The sequence below is a fragment of the Entelurus aequoreus genome, linkage group LG01 (assembly GCF_033978785.1).
Source record: "Entelurus aequoreus isolate RoL-2023_Sb linkage group LG01, RoL_Eaeq_v1.1, whole genome shotgun sequence".
In the NCBI taxonomy this organism is placed as follows: domain Eukaryota; kingdom Metazoa; phylum Chordata; class Actinopteri; order Syngnathiformes; family Syngnathidae; genus Entelurus; species Entelurus aequoreus.
The window spans coordinates 75,093,006-75,105,009 of record NC_084731.1 but is presented as its reverse complement, the minus strand read 5'-3'; the positions used below and the strand labels follow the sequence as shown (position 1 = coordinate 75,105,009).

General features: G+C 39.4%; 2 protein-coding genes across 2 annotated transcripts in view; one reads left to right on the top strand and one right to left on the bottom strand.

The window, feature by feature from the left end:
* LOC133657139 (suppressor of tumorigenicity 14 protein homolog) overlaps positions 1-4,149 on the bottom strand; it is a 46,188-nt gene extending 42,039 nt beyond the window's left edge. Inside the window, exon 1 of the mRNA XM_062058100.1 lies at positions 3,820-4,149. Coding sequence (XP_061914084.1) covers positions 3,820-3,852 — 33 coding nt within the window. The 5' untranslated portion in view covers positions 3,853-4,149. The remainder of the gene's footprint in view (positions 1-3,819) is intronic.
* Positions 4,150-8,449: 4,300 nt separating this feature from the next.
* grm6a (glutamate receptor, metabotropic 6a) overlaps positions 8,450-12,004 on the top strand; it is a 45,467-nt gene continuing 41,912 nt past the window's right edge. The window contains exons 1-2 of the mRNA XM_062058087.1: positions 8,450-9,783; positions 9,938-10,555. Coding sequence (XP_061914071.1) covers positions 9,983-10,555 — 573 coding nt within the window. The 5' untranslated portion in view covers positions 8,450-9,783; positions 9,938-9,982. The remainder of the gene's footprint in view (positions 9,784-9,937; positions 10,556-12,004) is intronic.

Genomic DNA, 12,004 nt, shown 5'->3' with positions numbered 1-12,004 from the left:
GAACCTTAAACCACACCGTGATTGGTAGATTCCTTTAGCTCCGCACACAACGCTGTCAAGCGCCATTCATTTAAAACTTGCGGGCCGCACTAACATTAAACTTTCATATTAAGGTGCGGGCCGCAAAATAACGGCTCGCGGGCCGCAATTGGCCCGCGGGCCGCGTGTTTGAGACCCCTGATTTAGTGGTTCTAACAATTGTCTCCAAGGACTCTTTAATGGGTTCAACTAGTCTAAGGACACATTAGTCAGTCCAACTATAGTCTCTAAGGATTATTTAGTGGGTCCATCTATAGTCTCAAAAGACTCTTTAGTCACTAAACAGTCCTTAGAGCAGGGGTCACCAACCTTTTTGAAACCAAGGGCTACTTCTTGGGTACTGATTAATGCGAAGGGCTACCAGTTAGATACACACTTAAATAAATTGCCAGAAGTAGCCAATTTGCTCAATTTACCTTTAACTCTGTTATTATTAATAATTAATGATATTTATCTTTGTGGAAACACTGATCATCTTAATGATTTCTCACAATAAATATATATAGAAACAGATAAATATCAATATGCAACACTTTATTTTTATATTTTCTCTAAGTGCACATTTTTCAAATTGAACATTTTCAAATGATCACTTCTAAGACAGTCTTGTGAAATCACAATATCCCATTTTAACTAGCTAGCCACTAACATTTTTTAACAAATCATGAATTACTTTGCACCATGTTTGTACAAATAATAACTCATGTAAAATACAAAAGTAAACTCTCAAATTTTTAAATCATGTCACACTTTGAACTGGACACCAAATCTGTTATCTGTTTCTTTGTCAGTTAGTGGGAAGCCTGGCATTGCACGCTGTTAACTAGTGTGTTGTACTCTGGTGTGTAACTTGACACTGCAACTCTGAATGAGTCTTGCAGATGTGCATCAGTGAGGCGTGTTCTGTGTTTGTTCTTGATGAAGTTCATGTCAGAAAAGGCTGATTCACAAAGATAAGATTTTTCCTCATTGTTTGCGGAACCTTCTTAATCTTTTGGACATATTTTCACAGCAATCTGGCCTTAAGCTTAATTATGATAAATGTAAAATATTAAGGATCGGAAATCTAAAGGAAACGTCCTTTCGAATGGAATGCAAAGTGCCTGTTTTGTGGACAGATGGACCAGTTAACATACTTGGTGTTGTTGTCCCAGAAAATCTGGAAGACCTAGGCTCAGTAAATTATGATAATTGACTAAGAAAGCTGGACAAAATTATGCAATTATGGAAAGGGAAATCCCTAACCTTGTATGGTAAAATGTCTATTGCCAACTCGTTAATTATTCCTCAATTTATTTATTTGTTTTTGTCATTACCAGCTCCATCACAAAACTTTTTTAAGATTTATGAGCGGAGGGTCTTCGATTTTGTCTGGAACGGCAAACCAGAAAAGATTAAAAGAAAGGTTTTGTACAAAGAGTATGAATATGGGGGCCTGAAACTTCTCAACCTTGAAGCTATGTGTCTGTCTTTAAAAGCATCAATTGTTCCAAAGATGTATTTAAACATTGAGTGGTACACAAATGTCCTGTTGGACAAAAAACATGTACTGTATCAAAAGAAATTGTATCCTTTTTTACAAGTGATCCCCTCCCAGAGAGTCTGCTGGGAAACATGGCGGGGTTCATAAAGGAAACAATCCACTCATAGTGGTGTTTTCAATTTTATGTGCCAGAAAAAAGAGACGATATTTTGCAGCAGTTAATATGGATGAACTCTAATATTGTAATAGATGGAAAGCCTTTCTTTTGGAAAAATATGTTTGAAAGAGGAATAATTTTTGTCAATTATATTATCAATGAGAATGGTAAAATTATGAAGTATGATGAATTTAGAGCTATGTATGGTGATGCTTGCTCAAGCTTTTCATTTTATCAACTAACTGGAGTAATTGGGAAAAGATGGAAACAAATAATTAATTATGGAACTACTAAATTATTAGTTTGTAAACCTCTAACAAGAAATTCTAGTTGGCAAAAAGGAACTAAAATAAATAGAAAAATATATAATTTTTATTTAATAAAGAAATCTTTGAAGGCTGCCCCATACAACACATATGGAAAATGGGAGGACTTTTTTGACTGCCCGTTGCCATGGGATGCCATATTCAAACTAATCTATAAAACCACTATCGATGTGCAAAATCGTTATTTTCAAATTAAAATTATTTATAACTTCTTACCCACAGGGAAAATGTTAAAATTATGGAATATGACAGAGTCAGATGATTGCCGATTTTGTTGTCAGGAGCCTGAATCCACCCTGCATTTGTTTTGGTATTGTCATATTGTGTCTTTGTTTTGGGTGGAAGTTGAACAAATGTGTTTAAGGATTGGTTTGTTTATGAAGCTTAATGTGGTTTCTGTTATTTTAGGAGAGTTCATTGACAATCATGATTTAGTCAATTTAATTATAGTACTCGGTAAAATGTTTATTTTTAAGGCCAAAAACAGATATTCACTTAGTATTACTTTCTTTAAAACATTTATTCAGTATTTTCTAACTTTAGAAAGTTACATGGTTGAAAACGATAATGATGCCAAAAAACATAAAAAAAAGATGAGAAGTCCTCAAAGGCTTATTTTGAAAGTATAATTATGTTTATAGATTATATGATATCTGTTGTTGTGTTCCCTAATTTGAGTGACCTGGACATAATCTGGACTGTACATAAATGCTTATTTTGAAAATTTAATTTTGTTTATAAATGATATGCAATCTGTTGTGTTCCCTAATTTTTTTCTGTGTACATGAATGAAGGTGTGTGTTGCTGAGTCCGACTTGGACATTATCTGGACTGGGCCTTGTTTAAAAAACCCTTTAAACAAATCTAATTTCATTGACAACCTGGTCTGTTGAAGATAAGGCCCTTTTTAAAAAAATAAAATAAAATAAGATAAATAAATAAAAAACCTTTTCTTGGATAAAAAAAAAGTAAAACAATATAAAAATAATTACATAAAAAATAGTAATTAATTAAAATGTTAGTGGACCAGCAGCCTATACAATCATGTGTGCTTCAGGGACTGTGTCCCTTGCAGATGTGTTGTCTATGTTGTGGGAACCAGAATATTGGTAGCAGAAAGAAATAACCCCTTTTGTGTGAGTGGGTGTGGATGAGTGTGCATGGGGGAGGTTGTTTGGGTTGATGCACTGATTGAAAGTGTATCTTGTGTTTTTTCTATGTATATTTAATTTTTAAAAAAAATTATTATTATTTTTTTTTATTTTTTATTTTTTTAGAATAGGCCGGCGGGCGACTCATCTGGTCCTTACGGGCGACCTGGTGCCCGCGGGCACCGCGTTGGTGACCCCTGCCTTAGAGACTATAGTTGGACGGACTAATGTGTCCTTAGACTAGTTGGACCCACTAAAGAGTCCTTAGAGACCATAGTTGGACCCACTAAAGAGTCCTTCAAAACTAAAGTTGGACTGACTAATGTGTCCTTAGACTAGTTGGACCCACTTTAGTGGGTCCAACTAGTCTAAGGACATATTAGTCCAACTATAGTCTCTAAGGACTATTTAGTGGGTCCAACTAGTCTAAGGACACATTAGTCAGTCCAACTATAGTTTGAAGAACTCTTTACTGGGTCCAACTTTACACTATAGTCTCTAAGGACTATTTTAAATGAAAAAATAAACGTCCAATGTATATATTAGTACTAAACCTTTTGTACTCATATTTTTTTCTCTCATAAAAACGAAAAGGTGATTTTTGTTTTTTTAAAGCTCATCCTGACAAACCAGTTGGACCAGCAGTGACGTCACTGGGCTCACCTGTCTTGGACCGAACTTCTCTCCTGCGTCCATAATGACGTCACTCTACTCTCGTGGTGGTCTCGAGTAATCCGCGTGCGCGTCCTCCCATTGGCCTCCGCACGCACGCGGGCGCGCGCCAAGAATATTTCCAAACCTGTCGGAAGGAAGGTTTCAAAAATGTCGTTTCCGGCCCAAGGAGGAAGTGGGTTCAAAGAGGTTCAAAGAGGTTCAGATGGCGCTGCGGCGTCTTGGCGGATCTGCAGCCCCAAACATTTCAAAAGAAAGGGGAAAAAAGAAAAGCGACAGTGTTCCGTCGGCGAAGTCGCTCTCCCGTGATGCACCGCGCGTCTTCTCCACCTGTGGTGGGCGTGGTTAGCGATGAGCATGGCGGGGCGCGGGAAGCCACTAATGGGATGAGCAGCAGGGAGTGAAGCGAGCAGAGAAATGTGTCTAAACACGCAATTGCTGCTAGTCTACACTCCTAAACACCACGGAATTAAGACTAAACACCACGGAACTAAGACAACATGGCCCACGTTCTGACTCAGGCAAGTACGTTTAGCTAGCTGATGTAAAACGCCTTCTTGTACGAGGTGGTGTCCAAAGTGCGGCACAGGGGCCTTTTTATGCCCGCAGCTTGTTTTTATGGCCCAGTCGACAGCATGTTACCGTATAAAAACAGTGGTGGAGTTTTTCCAAATGAGTCTTTAGTCAGTTAGTCTGTAAGGATATATTTTGTCAACAAACTAGTCTATATGGAGTCTTTAGTCAGTCCAACTAGTCTCTAAGGAGTTTTTAGTAATTCCAACTAGTCTCTAAGGAGTCTTTAGTCAGTCTAACTAGTCTATTTGGAGTATTTAGTCAGTCCATTAGTCTGTAAGGATATTTTAGTCAACTAACTAGTCTATATGGAGTCTTTAGTCAGTCCAACTAGTCTGTAAGGATATTTTAGTCAACTAATAAGTCTATTTGGAGTATTTAGTCAGTCCATTAGTCTGTAAGGATATTTTAGTCAACTAACTAGTCTATATGGAGTCTTTAGTCCAGGGGTGTCCAAAGTGCGGCCGGGGGGTTATTTGCGGCCCGCAGGTCATTTTTTAACGGCCCCACAGCACATTTTAAAATTCCAATTGAAAAAAATGTTAAACATAAAAAGTGGTATAAAAGAGCAAACAGGTGAAATGTAAGAAAAAAAGGTTGCAATGTTTACTCTAATAACACAAAGCTGCCATGCAGGCTGTTTCTTTCTTTAAAAAATAATAATGAATCAAAATTAATGTCATTATGAATTATTGACCTATTCAAGGCTCCAATTACGTCACATTAAATATTCCACTTTGAGATATTTTGGGGAAAATGTTGCATATTTTGTGTTTGCCATTTAAAAAACGGAACTGTTTTTTTTTTTTTTTTTAAAGAAGGGCCTAAAACGAACAAACAAAAAACATAAACAACAATAAAACTTATAATTGACATATAGATCTGAAGTTGATCTCGAGATTTTTGGGTTGAAAGTAAACAGTAAAAACAATGGATAATATATTTTTTAACACTTTAATGAGTAGGACCCTTGTGGATCCCTAATAATTGTAGTGTGATTTGTTTTTAAGCGTCATTACTCAAAAAATAATAATGAATCAATGGTGTTATGAGTTATTGACCTTTTAAGGCTCCAATTATTATATAATCTCAAATATTCCACTTAAAAATTTTATTGAGTGAAAATATTGCATATTTTGTGTTTTTTCCATAAAAAAACAGGGTTTTCTTTGGCAAAAGAGCATACAACTTAAATCTTTAAAAACGTTATATTGACAGATAGACCTAATGTTGATCTAGAGATTTAAAACGTGAATAATAATAAAAATAACAATACTGAATAATGACACTGTGGACGGGGGCGTGGCCTGAGGGCCTGCCGCGGAACGGGGTGTGCCAGGACCGGCCTCGAAGACAGCGACAGGTGAGTAGATGGCCCAGGTGGACCTTGTTATCTAATCACCTGTCGCCTTTATTAGCAGCAGCCGGTATGAGACACATAGCTGGAGTTGGAGGTGCTGATGAGTGGACGCAGGGGGAAAAGACATTGTGCTGGAAAGAAGAAACCTATTGCTATTTATGAGAATAAAACAGTGTTATACCCTGAATTCTGGGCTCTTCTGGCAGTGTGTGGTGGTCCGAAAAACCCACCAGAGGGCAACCTCTACAGACACATTTTTAAAACATTTTTGGACCAAAACCCTTTGGGGTCCCTGGGATCAAGCCTGAGTGGAGGCCTAAATGTATATTTTTTATACATATATTGTATTGGTTTTTAAAATAAAAAATATCAAAATGGCCCTGACTTGCTTTGATTTTTCAGTGTGCGGCCCTCAGTGGAAAAAGTTTGGACACCCCTGCTTTAGTCAGTCCAATTAGTCTGTAAGGATATTTTAGTCAACTAACAAGTCTATATGGAGTCTTTTAGTCAGTCCGATTAGTCTGCAAGGATATTTTAGTCAACTAACTAGTCTCTAAGGAGTTTTTAGTCAGTCCAATTAGTCTGTAAGGATATTTTAGTCAACTAACTAGTCTATACGTAGTCTTTTCTCAGTCCAATTAATCTGTAAGAATATATTAGTCAACTAACTAGTCTATTTGGAGTCTTTAGTCAATCCAATTAGTCTGTAAGGATTTTTTAGTCAACTAAGTAGTCTATATGGAGTCTTTAGTCAGTCCAATTAGTCTGTAAGGATATATTAGTCAACTAACTAGTCTCTAAGTAGTCTTTAGTCATTCCAACTAGTCTCTTAGGATATTTTAGTCAGTCTAACTTTGGGGTCGGCAACCGGCGGCTCTTTAGTGCCGTCCTAGTGGCTCCATGGAGCTTTTTCAAACATGTATGAAAATGGAAAAAGATGGGGGGGAATTATTTTTTTAAATATAGTTTCTGTAGGAGGGTAAACATGACACAAACATTCTTAACATTTTCCAATGTGCATAAAAAAATATTAATTACAAATATTAATTTCAACATTTTTGTCAAAGACGATGTGCGTCATAGCCATGGATACGACAGGGAGAAAGAGAGAAATAGCCGAGGAGAACAATTTATGTCAATTTCCCCTCAGGGATTATTAAAGTACTTCTGATTCTGAGGGTTCAACAGTTCTTGAAACAAACCATTTTCTTTCATTGCGAATGCAGAAGGATTGTTTGCTTTGTAATGAGAAGTTGTCAAATAACAAAAAGAGTAATGTGGAAAAACATTTTGCAGCCGAGTACCCCGTCGGGAGTGAGAGAAAAAAGTGTGAATGCCTTACTTCTGGCAAAATTAGAGGAGCGCAAAGATCGATTTAAGAAGTGGATTGCATCTCCAAACTACTGCTGCTAGTTTTGTTGCAACCCGGGAGATAATATAGCGTGAAAACCCGTTCACAGATGGTGACTACATGGAGGATTCATTCATTAAAATATCAGACTTCAAAAACAAAACCAAGATAATACAGAAAATTAAAGACATGACTCTCTCCGCAGAGACAGTGAAAGAAAGGGCCATTAAATGGCAGGCAACATCAAATTGAGGACATTAATGCACCTTCTGCATTCTCAATCGCCTGTGATGAGTCGTGTGATGTGATGGATATTGAACAGACAGCGCTGTTATGCAGGTATGTGAACCCTATTATGCACCTTCCATTTTGTTGTTTTTTCGAATCCTCAAAATAAAAATGACATCAAAAATCTGATTTCTTTATTGTATTTCTATAATTTCATCAATGCAACGAAACATAATAGATTAATATTGTAATGGAAGTTGAACAGCAGAGTCGTCACGTGGTGCGTCATTCTCTCCAGGATGCACTGCAGGGAAAATAAACATTTAATCATGAATGCTCAATATGTATTTGTAGCCTACTTAATCATTTCGATAGTAGGCTAATATAGTTAATATAGACACTTACAGCATGTGTTGTCTTCATTATAACACTTATATAAGACTTTTAAAGTCATTTTGATAGTAGGCTAATATAGCTAATATAAACACTTACAGCATGTGTTGTCTTCATTATAACACTTATATAAGACTTTTAAAGTCATTTTGATAGTAAGCTAATATAGACACTTAAATCATGTGTCGTCGTCATTATAACACTTATATAAGACTTTTAAAGTCATTTTGATAGTGGGCTAATATAGTTAATATAGACACTTACAGCATATGTTGCCTTCATTATAAGGCTTATATAAGGCTTTCAATTTTTTTCCGGCTCTAGACAGATTTGTTTTTTGTTTTTTTGGTCTAATATGGCTCTTTCAACATTTTGGGTTGCGGACCCCTGGGTTAACTTAGTCAACTAACTAGTCTCTAAGAAATCTTTAGTCAGTTCAACTAGTCTCTAAATAATATTTAGTCAGTCCAAATGTCTCTAAGTAGTCTTTAGTCAGTCCAACTAGTCTCTAAAGAATATTTAGTCAGACCAGTTAGTCTGTAAAGAATATTTAGTAATTTCAACCAGTCTCTAAGGATATTCTAGTCAGTCTAACTAGTCCCTAAGGAGTCTTTAAGGTGTCTTGCCTCTGGTGAGGGCGGTCACATTTTTTTCCGCTCCCTTCTTCTCCCAGCTTGCTCTCTTTGTTTTGTCTTGTCTGAACATTTTTGAAGCCTCTTTCTTTGCGCTGTCCTCCAAATCAAAACATCAGACATAGAAATGATCATCTGGACTCTCGACGCAATTGACAAAATCTTTTCGACGAGGAAAAGAGGTTCGGGGGAGCCTGGCTGCCCTGATGGAACCATTGCCGCGGGGTACGTGAGAGATTCCTGGGATAAATGGAGAATCATGTGCCTCTCAGTCCTTTCCATCGAGGACGTGGAAGACATCTACCTATTTGGAACCGTGATCGCGGGGCACCTGCTGATTGGGCTGGGCACTGCTCTGGTGTATCGTCAAATTCGTAAGACGATGTCAGCCACTCAAGGAGCCCAAAGGCTGTTCGTCGCAATGAAAGGTTTGGGCCGGTTTGTGGGATCACAGACTGTGGCGATTTCTGAACTGAATCGCAAGATGGATCACATCATGGAGAAGCGAAAAGGAAAAATTTAATATGAGAGCAGCCAGCATGGACGAATAGAACAGACAAGTCATTGTATTGTCTGCTCGCGGAAAACAAACATCCTCATCCACGATTTCACTCCCTCGAATGGCCTTGACACTGTGAACAAAAGGGACAGGCTGTTCTGAAAACAACCCCAAGGACACCTCAATGATGGACGCTTTTAAACTCCCTCCCTCCTCAACGACACCTGGAGTCGAACTTTTGCTTGCATGCAGAACGGCCCCAGTCTATAAATATTACATCATCACACCCAAGACAATGGGCACATACACACACACACCCTCCCCCACCCCACACCTTCACCACCGCTTGTTTCCCCTCGGGGTGATGGACGGCTGGCAGCGCTTCATAGCAGCAGTCGCCCTTCAGGGCCCCAACTCCCCGCCCTTCTGTTGCGAGTTAAATGTAACATGTTTATGTGTGCATTGCATGGAGGTTTTTTCCCACTCCAGACTAGGCCCTCTTAGGAGTCCAGTCTGGATTGTATTTTTTTACTCTTTACAGAATATTTAGTCATTTCAACCAGTCTCTAAGGATATTCTATTCAGTCTAACTAGTCTCTAAGGAGTCTTCAGTCAGTCAAACTAGTCCCTAACATTTGACTTAATATCTAAACCAAAACAATGTGGACCAAACTGTGTCTTTAAGCTGCCAAGCATGAAAAACCAACAGTCTCCACTAGAGGTCAGTGTATGCTCATGACTACATCACTCTAATTGCACACCACACACACACACACACATATGTTGTGCTGATTGGAGTGTCAGGCAGAGGTGGACAAGTTCCACATCAGTTAAGTGAGCAGGACTGCAGCAGAACCTCACAGCTGTGAAGTCATGATGTGAGTCCCCATCGTTCACCCGGGAGGAGGAACTTCCTGCGGTAAGTTTCTTCTTCTTCATCAACTCCATGTGCTAATGGTGATTCTTCATGATTAATCATTCAACAGCATGAAATAGTGATAATATTACAAATTAGGAAGGTGTGGTTCTGGTTCCAGTGTCATCTTCAAGTTGTCATCTTTGGTGGGTTTCAGGCACCACGAGCAGGATGAAGACCGTCAAGTGAACTTCGCATAAGAATGACATCATCAGTCTCTGCCCCCCCGTCCCTCTTCCTCATCCTCTTCTTCTTCTTGGGTCGCGAGCACCCCGTCGCCACCCAGCTACCACGGCTACGCCTCCTCGTGTTCCTGTGCTTGTGGACGGACCAGGAGGGGCTGCGGGCGACGGCCTCTCATCAACACTTCCACCCGCACTCCATCAAGATCCCGGGCGACATCACCCTGGGCGGCCTGTTCCCCATCCACGCTCGCGGACCCCACGGCCTGCCTTGCGGCGAGCTGAAGAAAGAGAAGGGCATCCACCGCATGGAGGCCATGCTGTACGCCTTGGACCAAATCAACAGCGACCCTGAGCTGCTGCCCAACATCACGCTGGGCGCTCGCATCCTTGACACATGCTCCAGGGACACCTATGCCCTGGAACAGTCCCTCACCTTCGTCCAGGCCCTGATCCAGAAAGACACGTCCGACATCCGCTGCTCCGACGGCGCACCGCCGATCATCCGAAAACCGGAGCGAGTGGTGGCGGTTATCGGCGCCTCGGCCAGCTCTGTGTCCATCATGGTGGCCAACATCCTGCGTCTCTTTGAGGTAGCCCGCACTCAAACGTTACATCATCCATACTGAGTAGTGACCTTCTTTGTCAAATAGACTTTATTTACCTTACAAGGGGGAAATGATGTGGTTGTAGTGCACAAAACATTAGGTAAAAAGACAAGAAAACGGAAAGATGTTAAAAGAGCACAGAGCTGATGCAACCAGCTGCCACTTCAGCGGCACCATTTCTACATACAGCTACAAAAGTAAAACACAACAAAAAAACTGAAAAATAGCCATTTCAATACTCACATACTATATATAAATATATATATAGATATATATATAATGTATGGATGTATATATGTATTTATTGTGTATATATATATATATATTATATTAATATATATAATAATCATATATATGTGTATATGTATATACAAACCCCGTTTCCATATGAGTTGGGAAATTGTGTTAGATGTAAATATAAACGGAATACAATGATTTGCAAATCCTTTTCAACCCATATTCAATTGAATGCACTACAAAGACAAGATATTTGATGTTCAAACTCATAAACTTTATTTTTTTGCAAATAATAATTAACTTAGAATTTCATGGCTGCAAAACGTGCCAAAGTAGTTGGGAAAGGGCATGTTCACCACTGTGTTACATCACCTTTTCTTTTAACGACACTCAATAAACGATTGGGAACTGAGGAAACTAATTGTTGAAGCTTTGAAAGTGGAATTCTTTCCCATTCTTGTTTTATGTAGAGCTTCAGTCGTTCAACAGTCCGGGGTCTCTGCTGTCGTATTTTACGCTTCATAATGCGCCACACATTTTCGATGGGAGACAGGTCTGGACTGCAGGCGGGCCAGGAAAGTACCCGCACTCTTTTTTTTACGAAGCCACGCTGTTGTAACATGTGCTGAATGTGTCTTGGCATTGTCTTGCTGAAATAAGCAGGGGCGTCCATGAAAAAGACGACGCTTAGATGGCAGCATATGTTGTTCCAAAACCTGTATGTACCTTTCAGCATTAATGGTGCCTTCACAGATGTGTAAGTTACCCATGTCTTGGGCACTAATGCACCCCCATACCATCACAGATGCTGGCTTTTGAACTTTGCGTCGATAACAGTCTGGATGGTTCGCTTCCCCTTTGGTCCGGATGACACGATGTTGAATATTTCCAAAAACAATTTAAAATGTGGACTCGTCAGACCACAGAACACTTTTCCACTTTGCATCAGTCCATCTTAGATGATCTCGGGCCCAGAGAAGCCGGCGGCGTTTCTGGATGTTGTTGATAAATGGCTTTCGCTTTGCATAGGAGAGCTTTAACTTGCACTTACAGATGTAGCGACCAACTGTATTTAGTGACAGTGGTTTTCTGAAGTGTTCCTGAGCCCATGTGGTGATATCCTTTAGAGATTGATGTCGGTTTTTGATACAGTGCCGTCTGAGGGATCGAAGGTCACGGTCATTCAATGTTGGTTTC